Genomic DNA, 15,259 nt, shown 5'->3' with positions numbered 1-15,259 from the left:
GATTGCTGCTTTCACTGCGCAGCGATCCCTCTTGCTGTTCTGGCTTCTGGGATTCAGAATTTTTTTCCCCTTGTTTTCCTCCTCCAAAAACTAGGTGCGTCTCATGGTCTGGTGCGTCTTATAGAGCGAAAAATACAGTATATCATTTGTGGATGTTTTCAAGCTTCTTGTGTGCAAGTTTCCTGAAAGACCTAGAAACTCCTTGACTTGTATAGAAACATCTGTCTTCTGTGAGGTGCAGTGCGAGAGCTGGAGAACAATCTGCAGCCAGGAAACAATGATCCCGTTTTTCAAATAAAAACAAATTGTTTTAATGATTCTTTTGAGAATCATTACTCCTAGATGACTTCCACTTAAGGCATGCTAAGACCTATTGATATATGGCTAAGGACAGTGGCCTAAAATTGCAATATACGACTGCAGTCCTATGCATGCCCCTGAGAGTAAGACTCATTGAACCCAACTGAATTCTTAAATAGAAATCAATAGTATTGCATTGTAGGCTATCTTTTGTTTTTATATCTTTAATGTTTATTTTGTCTGCTTCACCTAGATTGCACTTTTGGATTCTCCAACAGCCCTAAGTATGGAAGAAAAGCTTCAACAGAATGAAGCCAGAGTAAGTTTTAGTTCAAACACTTCATCTGTGTCTGAATTCTTGGCAGATTTGCAGGTTTTAAGTTATGCGTTCTGTTTTAAGATGCTTGATATGCTGTACTTCAGTAAACATGGTTCAGGCGGCTTGTAGAATATATAAAACAATTAAAAATCCATAAATAGAATAAAAACAGGAGAGGAAAATATTTTGAATTAAAACTGCTATGTACTCATAGTTGTCCCATCCAGAAGGGCTTTTTCGGGGGGGAAACACAAAGAAAGAAACACAAAACGAACTGCTGAGCTAAAGTCACACATGTCTCCATGTACAGTAATGTAGTTTTGCTCTAATTCTTAATGTACACTCCCTTACGTTTTCTGCTTGTACTACATTTTGCTAAGTGTGTCAGTCTTTCAAAGGAATAGTTGTGAACTCAGAGAACTTAGGAGACACATTTCCCACTACTTTCATTCTACCTCTACTATGGTAGTGGGGTTCCTGGTGCCTAAATGAGTAGTTTAAATTTTAGCACCAATAGTTGCCCTTATCTTGGCACAGGTCTTGTCCCAAATCACTGCTCACAGGATTACCATCCAGCAATAGGCCTACCAAATCTTGTTTCAAATTGATTTCCAAACCCCTTAAACTGGGCTACTTAAAATTTGTACACAAAAATTTGGAGTCAAAGTAACCTAAATCCTGAATTGAATTCAGGGGCCTGTACAAATTATGAAAACACTTCACATAAGTAGATATTTGCTTCTACTATTTGTGAGGAGAGGCAAGAAGCTAAATAGGACACTGGAGCCAAATCCTTTGACCACTGGAAATCTTCTGGCTTCTGAGACTTTGCTCTCCCCTTTTTTAAAAATAAATGAAAGCTTGGATTCACAGGAAACTGAATTACAGTACAGCCAATAACTCATTTTGAGTTCCCTGTGTTCTTATGAAATCATGGGGAATACACACAGCCTTGTTCTTATAGGCTCTTAAGGCTCCATGATTGCTGCTTTTTCCAGTAGGATGGGTAGAAGGGAAATAATTCAATATATTCACAAATGGGATGTTTAGCTTTTGTGAAACGCATATATACTGCTTCTGCTTTTGGGTAGCTGCAGTTTGATACATCATCTGAACAGACAAACTGTGGTTAACATTAATGATGATTAGTTTAAAATATGCTAATTTTGAACTATAATGTTTAAAGTTGACTTTGGTTTAAATCAGTACATTTCTGAGCACAATTCAAAGTGTTGGTGCTGACTTTTAAAGCCCTGAACGGCCTCGGTCCTGTATACCTGAAGGAGTGTCTCCACCCCCATCGTTCAGCCTGGACACTGAGATCCAGCGCCGAGAGCCTTCTGGTGGTTCCCTCATTGCGAGAAGTGAGGTTACAGGGAACCAGACAGAGGGCCTTCTTGGTAGTGGCGCCCACCCTGTGGAACACCCTCCCTTCAAATGTGAGGAAATAAGCAGCTATCCTATCTTTAAAAGACATCTGAAGGCAGCCCTGTTCAGGGAAGTTTTTAATATTTAATGCTGTATTGTTTTTAACACTTGATTAGTAGCCGCCTAGCATGGCTGGGGAAACTCAGCCAGATGGGTGGGGTATAAATAATAAATTATTATTATTATTATTATTATTATTATTATTATTATTATTATATCAGTATTTCCCAAACTTGAGTCTCCGGCTGTTTTTTTGGCCTACAACTCCCATCATCCCTAGCTAGCAAGACCAGTGGTCAGGGATGATGGGGATTGTAGTCCGAAAACAGCGGGAGACCCAAGTCTGGTAGACACTGGTTTAAATCAATCATAGTTAATGTTAATCACAATTCCGTGTTCAGGCGGTAACCAAAAGCTGTGTGTGCATTGAGTGTGATGTGCATTTGTGGGCGTCCGTGTTAGACTATGTGGCCCTCATACTTGTGGCATTTGGAGAGACAGAAGTTAGCCACTCTTTCACGAAACCTTAGTTTAAAATTACTTTTGAAAACACCGCATGAAATGTAAACGAGACAAAATGGGTTGAAAACTTAGGTTTCATGTGCTCTTACTCAGTCCAAAGCTGCGATTGGCTTTTGTTCCCATCTGAATGTATCCTCATTTGCTGTATCATGCTTGCCTCTGCATAAGGTGTGAAATGGCATTCATGCGGCAAAGACAATTCTTAAGTAAACCTGAATAAAAATATCAACTGAGTAAAGTGGCCAATATGTCAGATCCTGCTTCTCAGATCTACCCATTATCATTTCCCTTGGAAGCCTAACCTCTCCAAAATGTTCCTCATAGTTGCAGTCAAACCCTGATGTCCAATACTGGCAAATGGCAAAAGTTAGAACAATTAAATAAATATCATTTCATTAACTTGTCTTTTTTTCAAAGAGGGGTGAGAAATAAATCAAACAAACGTCTGCCTGCCTCCCTGGGAAAAATAAGATTATGTTTGCTACTAACTGTTGTGAACATAGTTCAAAATGAAAAACTTCACAGTGGATGCAAAATGGAATATATTATTCATTATCTTGCAGGAATCAATCCTTACCCTGTTCAGAAATATATTTCTGTGCAGGAAGTATATCGAGTGCTTTTTTATTATCTTTTGTTAACCTCATTAGTATGTTGCATGATTGATTCATGATAATTAATGCAAGCATAATGACTGGAATTTCTCCCTGTACTCTATGATAGTCTATAATTTAATGCAATAATTAATTGGTTGTATGGATTAAACTCTCTATTCCCCATGTTTCAGTAGAAAAATGAAAGCCTTTTTTCTTTTAATTGAATATACTTTTTCTTGAATATTGTACCCTAAAAATAGAACAGAATCAGAACCACGTGTGTATGTGTTTTGCTTTTTAATGCAGAAGAACTGGGATTCAGGCATAAATGAATAAAAGTGAGCTTCTATTTGGCTATGCTGATTTCCCTAGAGAACAGACAGAAAAAAATGTGAAAATTAAAACTTTGGGTTTTATTTTTGAATAATACTTTGGTTTATCTTGTAGGTGCAAGAGCTTACTAAAGAGTGGACCAACAAGTGGAATGAAACCCAAAATATTCTAAAAGTAAGGGTCATCTAAATGCTTCTTGATTTTCTAAATCTAAATGTTTTAAGAATGGGATCCTGTATTTTGTGTTTATTGAATTCACTTACACCTTGTAGTGCATAGTCTTATACACGGTGTAGTGCAACATCATGAAAGTAAAAAGTAGAGTCCTTAATTCTTACTAAAAATTCTCCCTTATGAAAGACTTTATGTTAAAAGCTTAAGAGAGAACTTGTGAGGAAGAATTTAAAGCAAACATGCAAGTTTCCAGGATATCAAATTAATCAAATCTTTAAAAGTGGTCAAGACTTTCATGCAATCTGGTTTATTCATACTTTCTGCTCAACACTTAAATAACACTTATGGAAATTATTGTTTTTTCAGGTCAATTTTCAAATGTGGTAAAAGGTTTGAATAGGTATAGACAGATTCAAGAGATTCATTAATCTTGTCTTTGCGTGGATAACCATGCATTTAAATGTGACTTAATGAACTGTAGTCCCTTTTCATATCTGGGACATACTGAACCTGCTTCCTCACACACAGCCATTCCAACATAGTGACATTTTATAGAAACTTAAGCAGCTCACTTTTCATATGTGTGGCGTTAACGGACTTGTCAATGACCCAAGGATATCATACTTCAAAATATAGTACGCAGTCTGGAATTCAGTGTTGAACTGAAAACTGCCTGGCAGATGGTGCGACAGAATGAACTGATTTGTGTAATTTCTGCCCAGATATTGAATTGGGAATTAGAATATTCACATACTTCAGAATTTTGTGAGGGTTTTAGTTTTTTTACAATATAAGGGTTTTTAAACAATGCCATCATTTCTTACTAAAAGTAATTTCTCACTCTCGTGGTGCTGTCCCCCCCCCCAAAAGCCTTGCTTCTCTTATTTGATTTCTTTCCCTCTCCACCCAAGTTTGATGTGCCAGTCATGTGTAACTAGCTTATGTTTCATATTTTAGCTTGCATCTGTACAACATGGTTGCTTTAGGGGAAATGGAAACATCAACTAATTTATCTGCTCTACTACACTATTGCATGCTAAAATTCTGTGTCCTGGGAAGAAGCAAACTTTAAGTGTACGCCGTAAAATATACTGTTTCTGCAGCATAAAACAGCTGGAAAAGCTGGCTTTCCAGAGCTTATATTGGCTCCCCCTGTACTTTCAACTGCAACTCAGCATTCTCTCGCTCTCCTTTTGCTCTTCTTTATATATACCTATATACCTATCTTTATATATACTTTATATACCTATCTTTATCTATATCTAGATATACCTATCTTTATCTATATCTATTATATACCAACAAAGGTCCGTATAGTTAAATCCATGGTTTTCCCAGTAGTGATGTATGGAAGTGAGAGCTGGACCATAAAGAAGGCTGATCGCCGAAGAATTGATGCTTTTGAATTATGGTGCTGGAGGAGACTCTTGAGAGTCCCATGGACTGCAAGAAGATCAAACACATCCATTCTTAAGGAAATTAGCCCTGAGTGCTCACTGGAAGGGCAGATCCTGAAGCTGAGGTTCCAATACTTTGGCCACCTCATGAGAAGAGAAGACTCCCTGGAAAAGACCCTGATGCTGGGAAAGATGGAGGGCACAAGAAGAAGGGGACGACAGAGGACGAGATGGTTGGACAGTGTTCTTGAAGCTACAAACATGAGTCTGACCAAACTGCGGGAGGCAGTGGAAGACAGGAGTGCCTGGCATGCTCTTGTCCATGGGGTCACGAAGAGTCGGACACGACTAAAGGACTAAACAACAACAACAACATATACCTATCTTGAAAAACTCAACCTGAGGTCTGTTTTGTACATTACAGATTGAGGGAAGTAGACAAATCTTGACATGACAAGGCACATCCTTAACCTGTTTATTTCTAATGTGACCTCCCAGCTAACATGAAATGGGAGATTTCCAAGAAAAGAAAAGCAATACCAAGAAGACGAAGACGACGAAGAAGAAGATATTTATACTCTGCCCATCTGGCTGGGTTTCCCAGCCATTCTGGGCAGCTCCCAACAGAAAATTAAAAGCACAATAAAATGTCAAACATTAAAAACTTCCCTAAACAGGGCTGCCTACCGATGTCTTCTAAAAGTCAGATAGCTGTTTATTTTCTTGACATCTGATGGGAGGGCATTCCACAGGGTGGGCTCCGCTACTGAGAAGGCCCTTTGCCTGGTAAGAATATCGACCCTCGCTGGTTCATATTTTTAGAATTAAAAGTGAGGGAGTGTATTGTCTTTCATTACTTTCTAATATCTATTATCAACCATTGGGCCAGTTGGGATATCACAATGAAGTGTGATTTATTGTGATAAGGAGACACAATGAACCGTGGGCTTACAAACTCCTCCTTTCTCCACCATGGCTATAAGGTGATTGGAAGCTTTGGCTTCTGTTTTCAATTCTGCTGCAGTTTAGTGTGTCATTGTGGTTAGAATGTCAGGCTAGGACTTTGGAGACCAGAGTTCAAATCCCGGCTCAGCCTTGAAGTTCACTGGATGACGTTTGGCTAGTCAACACCCCCCAGCCTAACCTACTTCATAGGATTGTTGTGAGAAGAAAATGGAGAGTGGGGAGAACCATGTGTGCCACCTTGATTCCTGGAGGAAAGGTGAGATAGAAACATAATAATATAGTGTTGTGCTCAAATCCTAAATCTTAATTATGCGCCCTGATGTGTGGGCTGCAAAAACTATGAATAAGCAATGAACCATGCAAGGGGTAGGTCCATAGTTTCAGGGTTTCCAGCAATCAGGGAAGTGAGGGGTACTTGGGTGTGGGTTTCAGGACCATGGCTAGCAATTCTGTAGCTGAGACAAGACATCCAAGTTGTTTTAGCAGTGTCCAGGAGCAGTCTATAGCCTGGGCTAGGTATTCATCAACTAGAGGCCCCAACCCCTGAACACTTCAAGGGGAAATGCCTTCCTCTGCAGTCACTGGCTGCTTTTAGGCCCTGGGGTTTCAGGCTTTTGGGATGTATCCTCAGGGCTCTCCTGATCTGAGGAGTTGGAGGGCCAGCCGTCTCAGTCTGGTGGCACAGCTGTATCCTTGGGGTTCAGGAAAAAGGATATGTGAGCTCCAGTGACCTTAGTTCCACATTGGATGGGCCAGGAAGTGAGTCCATATTTTACTTGGGCTGCTGTAACTGGACTCTGCCTCATAGGACTCCTGATTGTGAGGCATGACAATAGTTTTTGTTTTAAAAAGAAGCCAGATTCATAAGCCATGGTTTGAAGTTGGATTACTTTAAGATATAGCTAATGGTTTACCATGAACACTTCTACCTGGGTTATTTTAGTCGTCCTCCCAAGGGTTCATAGGAAACAAAGCGTGATGTTGGGTTCAGCTACAGTTGGGTTTTGGCTGCAGATCATGCTTTGTTGGGAGTGAAACAAAACTATTACCTCTGGTTTAGACATAACACTAGACCAGGCATTGTGGTTTATTCTCTGCACAAGCAAGGAGGAGCAATGCAAGAGTGATTGGCTTATTTCATTTTAATTTCACCTTGAAATGCAGACACGGTCAGGTCAGGATGGGTTTTTTATGTTATGGAAGGAAGCTTAATTTATATTGTGGAGTTAAAATATGCTCCTATGCCCTCATTTTCTGCTGTATTATATGCATGGGAATAGGGTTCATGTATGATTTGGGATTTTGAATAATTCTGGAGGACAAAATCTTTTCCCACTTTACCAACTTGAGAGAAGCCATTATAAAATTATGGAGTGATCTCTGTGGTGTTCTCACAAATATTTTATTTGGCAGAATTTCAGATCTCTATTACTCTATTGTAGCAACACGGGTGGTGCTGTGGTCTAAACCACAGAGCCTAGGGCTTGCCAATCAGAAGGTCAGCAGTTTGAATCCCCGCAACAGGGTGCGCTCCTGTTGCTCGGTCCCTGCTCCTGCCAACCTAGCAGTTCGAAAACATGGCAAAGTGCAAGTAGATAAATAGGTATCGGTCCGGCGGGAAGGTAAACAGCGTTTCTGTGTGCTGCTCTGGTTTGCCAGAAGTGGCTAAGTCATGCTGGCCACATGACCCGGAATCTGTACGCTGGCTCCCTCGGCCAATAAAGCGAGATGAGTGCCGCAACCCCAGAGTCGTCCGTGACTGAACCCGTGACTGGTCAGGGGTCCCTTTACCTTTTATTACAGTCTGAATGTGACAGTTTAGTATAGGATCTGCTTTTGTGAGTTCTCTACATACATACTCAAATGCCTTCCCCCCCCCCAAATGTGTATTTCTGTCTATAATCAATTTCCTTATCTGTGAAATCCAAGTAAGGTGTTGACTAGTTTGACCCATCTGCTGTGTACAGTCATACCTCGGGTTAAAGTAGCTTCGGGTTAAATCTTTTCAGCTTGCGTCCCGCGGCGACCCGGAAGTAACAGAACGGTTACTTCCAGGTTTCACTGCTCCGCACATGTGCAAACACTCAAAATGACTGCATGCGCAGAAGCAGCGAATCGCGTCCTGTGCAGACGCAGGTTGCGTTCTGCTCAGAATGCGAACGGGGCTCCAGAACGGATCCTGCTCGCATCCAGAGGTACCACTGTACTGCCTTCCCAGCTTTGTCAATGCAAAATCTAATCACCATGAACTATGTTTTTTGGAGGAAAATTGTTCTCGTGTATGCAGGTGTGTTATTAAAACTGCTCAGTCTCACTTCTCTTTAATGAAAGGATTGCTGATTGGGGAATGAAGAGGGTGGTTTCTTTATTTTTCATGTTTTTGAGATCTCTGTAACTTGATCTAAAGCTCTGCCTTAGCAGTTGAATGGATTCAGCAGGTTGTCCCATGATGGTTGTATCTGTCTTGTGTTATTGACAGAAGGCTGTGCTATAGTAACATTGCATATTAAAAATGGGAGAGTAGGCGTCAATTCACATGCTTGTTTATCGGATGGGTCATATAGTGTGAAATCTGTGTGAAACTTCCTGTAACCAATAAGACATTTTTAAAAATTCAGGGTGAGCATTGAGTTGCTCAGAATGCTTCCTTGGCTGCCTTTAATAAGCTGATGCTCTGAATTATGGTTGTTGATAGCACCAAAACCTGAAGAGCTGACTGGACACCAGGGGGCGCTGGGAGCAGGGCTTGTGTTTGTACCATTTCTCTGTCCCCAGTTTAACCCTTTGCATGTTGAACACACCACACCAATAAAACTCGAGCAGTTATTTCTACCATATACCTGATCCTACAGGAAGAAGGAAATTCATTGCAAGCACTTCAAACTGAATCAGTGTTAATTAATAGGATCGGGGGAGATGAGACGGTGTTTTTGTATATTAGTCAACCAAATGTAGCTTCATGTCTACTTAATTTGGTACACGTGTGTCCAAAATATGAGCAAATAATAGCAGAAAAATGCTTGGAGTCATTTAAGAAAAAAATGTTTAGGATCAAATGGTGTTTCTTTTATTAAAATAACTTGATACATTCATAAGCTTCCCTGGGAGCTTTTCATTCTGAAAAATGCAGTATAGATGCTTTGAATAAATAAATTATTTTCCAGTTCCAAGGAGCACTCTTTGTCTTCACTTCTCTTAGCTTTAATTCTTTGTGGTCAGCGTTACTTTTTGTGTACAAAATTTGAATTGTGCTATCCAAGTACAATTCTCCTTAAACAACGCCTCTGGCTATCACTACCTAGTTACACAGAGTTCCCGGAATTTGATCATAATTGTTTTTGGTATTCAATCCCCACCACCCCACATAATCTCTTTTCTCACTTTGTTGGTCATCTTCCCCAATTCTCCACCCCGCCCCAAGACACACTTTATCTAATTTCCTCTTCTTATCCTTGCTCTTCTTTGCTGATTTACTATGTTTAGTCATCTGTGTCATGGTTCCCAGCCCTCCTGTCTTCACCTTAAGAAGTTCTGCATGCTTGCTTGTCCTCCCACCAGCATGCTATGGCTCTTTGTCCCTCAACAATAGTAGCAATATAACTATGACAACAATGCCAACAAGCTGGAATATAAAGCAGGGATTTAAAGCTTTAAAGCCTTCCTCCCCTTCCTCTCCAAACTTTTGTCCTGCTGTTCCCCAGTCGAAATTCATCCTTCCCACAAATATGTTCTGTGCTTACATAGGGCTTTATTGTCATTAGGTCAACGGTTTAATGCCCGGCCGAGGCTTCTGGCATTCTTCTCTGCCAAACTTTCAGATCTCTGAAAAGGCGGCTGCCTCTCAAAACGAATAATCACAATTGTATCTTTTCTTCCTTCTGCCGAAACCCGAGGGCAAATTCAAACGACCGTTCTGGCATGTTGGTTACCATACTTGTTGAACTGGCTGAAGTTTCGTTAAAGCGGCTTATGCTTCGCCACCGTCCCAAAATGCCAGTTGCCAACATCCTCTCAGTCTTTTGCAAAAGTGAGTTGGTTAAGGACATGGTGCCCCATGCTCTGAACTTGTGGCTAAGCTTAATAGATGACTTTTTCAGTACCAATTCCATTGCCCCATAAACACAACCGCCTGGCAGAATTGCTCTGCAAATTGATCCCGGTGGTTATTTTATTTTATCATTGATTTCCCCTTTGTAGCTTACTTTAGTGTTTAGAATGTTTCTGGAAAATACCATAACTTCTAAAAAGTCACCAAGGTTATAGTTTTAAAATTGCATTATTCAGCTATGAAGGAAAAATATCCTGTCCTGGCTGTTCAAAACTTACCTATGCTTTTGTTTTCCTCGCCACTAGATGCCACTGCAGATGCAGGAATTTGCTTTCTCTGCATTGAGGGCTCTTTGGATATATCAAAGGGAAATGGTTTGGAATAATCTGGCTTCATGTTCTATCTAGATAGCAGTTTGAAGAATTGCAAAACATTGTTATAGGTGTAGGTTGTAACAAGATAATGTAATTCTGACTGAAGAACTTGTGAACGACTGTTCTTTGCTGCGATGTGCAATCATTTGCACAAACAGATAAAATATTAATTAGTTTTCATTGTGACTTATTCCAAATACCATTGGTAGGTTTTGCAACAGCAGTGCTCATAACAGAAGGCCCATTTCTCCTTCTGAAACTGCTTTATATGTATTGGTAGGAAATTTCCCATTGGCAGAAATGGGACCTTCCCTCCCAATACAAATAGCTGCTTTTGAAGAGCAATTTTTGCCCTGGGATAGAAAGGGTTAAGCTCCTCCTCTGCCATGACCTCGGTAATTATCAGCCCCCTCCCAAACTGATTTTTCTAAAGTGCATTATATATGCAAAAGTCGTATCTATCGTCACATCAAGATTTTCAGCTGAAAATTTGTCCACTGTTTTAACTGAACTCTGTTGGTATATTTTTCAGTTTTTGTTACTCTGTTCTAGCCTGTTTAGAGTTATTTCTTTGTACTGAAGTGTAATTTGATAAATGCACTTTTACTGTTTTAATGTGTTTTAACTCCTGTTCTGGTTACATGGCAGTTAAGTGAAATGACTCTTCCAGTTGAGCCCATTACCTGCTTCCTCGGGGTGTCTCTACCCCCGCAGAGAAGGTAGTGCATTTCTGAGGAATGCAGTTTGGTGACATAAAACATAATCCTCATTTGGAAGGGGGGAAAGAATTGTGCCCATGATCCTAAGCTCCCATGAGTTGGGCAAAAGATTCCTGCATTGCAGGGGATTGGACTAGATTGCCCTTGTGGCCTCTTCCTACTCTAGTCTTTTATGATTTTGTGAGTGGATCTTTAGTCATAGAATATTGACCTTGTAAAAAAGGAAGGGGGCAGTTTTGCTGCAGTGCCACCCAATTCTGTTCCATAATGTTGGAGCATCCTACAAAAAACATTGGAGGTGGTGACAGGGGCTGCAAGAGAAGGAGGTGAAAATTTCTTTCCCCCCCCACCTGCAGCCATGGATCTGAATCCGTAAACGAACAGAAGGGCAGTTTAAGGTTCAAGCCTATATGCTTTGGTATAGAATATTTCTGTGAGCAATTCAGAAGCAAGTGCATAATAATAATAATAATAATAATAATAATAATTTCTATTTATACCCCGCCCTCCCCAGCCAAGGCTGGGCTCAGGGTGGCTAACAAGCAATAATAAAAACAAGTTGAATGAATACAACTTAAAAACAAGATTAAAATACAACTTTAAAATATTGAAACATTAAAATATTAAAATGCAGCATCATCACAATGAGGTACATACAGTGTTACCTTGGTTTACAACCATAATCCGTTCTGGAGGTCCGGTTGTAAACCAAAACAGATTGTAACCCAAGGCACGCTTTCACCAATGGGGCCTCCAAAAAGGGGGGGGGTTGTAATCCCCAAAAAAGGGACACGTACTTCCGGGTTTGACGTGGTTGTACAGTGGTGCCCCGCAAGACGAATGCCTCGCAAGACGTAAAACTCGCTAGACGAAAGAGTTTTCCGTTTTGGAGGTGCTTTGCAAAACGAATTTCCTATGGGCTTGCTTCGCAAGACAAAAATGTCTTGCAAGTTCCTGCGGGGGTTTTTTCCCTCCCCCCCCCTTTTCTAAGCCGCTTATCCGCTAAGCCGCTAAAAGCCGCTAAACCGCTAATAGCGCTAATCCGCTAAGCCGTCAATGGACTTGCTTTGCAAGACGAAAAAACCGCTAGACGAAGAGACTCGCGGAATGGATTCTTATCGTCTTGCGAGGCACCACTGTAATCCAAAACGATTGCAAACCATGGTACCACTGTACGCCCAGGTGGGAATGTGAGTGGATCTAAACACAGGGAAAAAACCCTACTATAAATAATTCAGAAATTAGATCGTTTTAACAAAAGAAAAAAATCCCAATGAGAAATCCTGTTTTAAACAATTCTGGCTCTCTGGTGTCAACTAGTGTTGCATGTTTCAAATGCATTCAGTGTGCAGTTTCTTTACTAATGTAGCTGAGTCCTGTAACTGTGTGTGAATGCAGCTTTGTTTAACCTTTGGCTGCCATGAACTAGTTAAGGGACAGGGGATCTTGCTGTCCTCTGCATATTGATTGGAATTATATGAGCAACATAGGTTCTGCATGCAGTTTTCAGAAGATCACTGTTCAGTCATACCAGTTTCAATGCCATTTTGGAAGGGTGGGTTTTATATCGCTCACATGTCACTCAACATTGACTTTTTGAGGAAGAAAGATAACAAAACAGCCAGAATCTCATAACTGCCCCCCACCCAGCTTAAGCCCATCTGAATTTTCTAGTCTTCCCTTCCCACTCCTATGTGAATGGATGCTGGTGGTGCTGTGGTCTAAACCACTGAGCCTCTTGGGCTTGCCAGTCAGAAGGAGGTCAGCAGTTCAAATTCGTGCAACGGTGTGAGCTCCCAGAAACTCTGTCCCAGCTTCTGCCAACCTAGCAGTTCCAAAGCACACCAGTGCAAGTAGATAAATAGGTACTGCTGCGGTGGGAAGGTAAATGGCGTTTCCGTGTGCTCTGGTTTCTGTCTCAGTGTCCCATTGCGCCAGAAGCAGTTTAGTCATGCTGGTCGCATGACCTGGAAAGCTGTCTGTGGACAAACACCAGCTCCCTTAGCCTGAAAAGTGAGATGAGCATCTCACCTCATAGTCACCTTTGACAGGACTTAACCGTCCAGAGGTCGTTTACCTTTACCTACATCTTCTGTGACTTAGACAAGTGTGCTGTTTATCAAGTTCATGTGCTTTTTTGTTGTTGTTTAGTCGTGTCCGACTCGTCATGACCCCATGGACCAGAGCACGCCAGGCACTCCTGTCTTCCACTGCCTCCCGCAGTTTGGTCAAACTCATGTTGGTAGCTTCGAGAACACTGTCCAACCATCTCATCCTCTGTCTTCCCCTTTTCCTTGTGCCCTCAGTCTTTATCCCCCTGAAATTCAAACCCTCTTTGAAAGGCTATCAGTCAGTTTTAAAGATTCTTTAGTCCTTTTCAACAATCTGCCTTTTAACCAGTGTATTGATGACATATATTTCCTTAAATTCTGTCACCACCAAAATCCAAAAGGTATATTGGGTATTGAAGTAACAATCTTTTAAAGAAAGATTCGCCTATGCAAATGTTTTATTCTCTCTCTTTTTTGCAGAGACTTGATTTTTAGCAATGCGGACATTAATTATGCTAGTTTTTCTGATTGTGGCAATAACAATATCTTTTTATGTGTTAACAGACATCAATATTTGTATAGCTACGTTAGCAAACAGTTCTTGGGAGAGGCGAGTAATAAATAATGGAAAAAGTAAACTGAATTCATAAGATCTATAATGGGCCTGTAATTCCCTCTCCTCCACCACCCTAAAAGAATTCTGTCATTAATTGCACATCATTATAACTTAACTGTGCCAGTAGCTGCTCATTTGGACAGAGTTGCATGCTACATCTGCCTTTTTTTAATTGACATTTATTTTGGAGGCCTATTGATGTCTGTGTGGGCTGTTTTGGCACCACCTGTATTTTCACAGTAAGCTGCTCTCTACAGTGCTGTGTTTGTGTAATGTGGTCATCTTCTCTCTCTTCCCTCTGCTCGCTTTTTCAAAACTCACTGTGTGTTCTTTAATTCTTTCTCTCCCCCTACCTCCAATGGGTGGGGATAGTATGACCTAACATAAGGAAAGAGAGAGAGATCTTACTAGGAAATTTCAGTTTAGCACTGTGTGTGTGTGTGTGTGTGTTATGCATGCTTTTTGTGTGTGCTTTTTAACACAGGTTCTTTTAAATCACTATATTTTTATGAATAGTCTTTGATCTTTTAAAAACAGATGGCTGCCAGTAGTCAGTGGAGGAGACTTCACTTATCTGAAAGAAGCGACAATCTAGTTTCTAGAACTTTGTTTGGAATGCCTGCCACACAATTAGACTCTAGGAATCTTTTGTATATACAGTGGAACCTTGGTTCTCGAACTTAATCCATTCCGGAAGTCCGTTCGACTCCTGAAACCGTTCGAAAACCAAGGCATGGCTTCCAATTGGCTGCAGGAGCTTCCTGCACTCAAGCGGAAGCAGTGTCAGACGTTCAGCTTCTGAAAAACGTCCGGAAACCGGAACACTTATTTCCAGGTTTCGGCGTTCAAGAGCCAATTTGTTCGTCAACTAAGCCGTTCGAGAACCAAGGTATCACTGTACATTTTTTTACTATTTGGGTAGAGGAATAAGTGAATGTCAAAAAACAAAGACAGCTCGATTCTGTTCCTAGAGGGATTTGTGTATATTGGAAGAGATTCAGCAAGCATCTATTTGCATAAGGAGATTTTAAAAATCTCTCCTCCCACTGTAGCTCCCCTCATCCCCAATAAAATAAAATAAAGCTTAAGAAGATTGGTCGCCACATTGGAGCAGATTTTAGGGGGTGCGTGGAGAGTTGGAGGGAGGGGAGAAGAGAAACCAGTGTTGCACACACAGATTTCCATTGTATGAGTAGGCGGACATCGTTGAATGTCACCCATGGCTTGTAACTTTAACTATATGCTGCACCGAGGTTTCTGAGCAGGGCGTCAGTTACAGAGTTTGTACAGCATTACAGTGCACCCAAAAAACTTGCATAACAATTTTTTTAGAAAACCGGCACTGCATAAGCAAGGCCCACGGAATAAGTTTCTCCTTCCTTAATGGGCATCTTATCACTTCAGTATGAATATCAA

The 15,259-nt window shown here is 40.8% G+C and overlaps 1 protein-coding gene across 4 annotated transcripts in view; it reads left to right on the top strand.

Moving 5' to 3' along the window:
- Nucleotides 1–15,259, top strand: part of LOC309339050 (kinesin-like protein KIF16B) — a 102,809-nt gene that overhangs the window by 19,877 nt on the left and 67,673 nt on the right. For all 4 annotated transcript variants that reach the window (XM_081856794.1, XM_081856793.1, XM_081856795.1 and 1 more), the window contains 2 exons: nt 554–619; nt 3,613–3,672. In XM_081856794.1, the coding sequence (XP_081712920.1) occupies nt 554–619; nt 3,613–3,672 (126 nt within the window). The remainder of the gene's footprint in view (nt 1–553; nt 620–3,612; nt 3,673–15,259) is intronic.

Source organism: Podarcis erhardii, assembly GCF_964252035.2.
Source record: "Podarcis erhardii genome assembly, chromosome: 3".
Classification (NCBI taxonomy): Eukaryota; Metazoa; Chordata; class Lepidosauria; order Squamata; family Lacertidae; genus Podarcis; species Podarcis erhardii.
The sequence above is the reverse complement of the archived record's forward strand: the minus strand, read 5'-3'. Positions and strand labels throughout refer to the sequence as shown.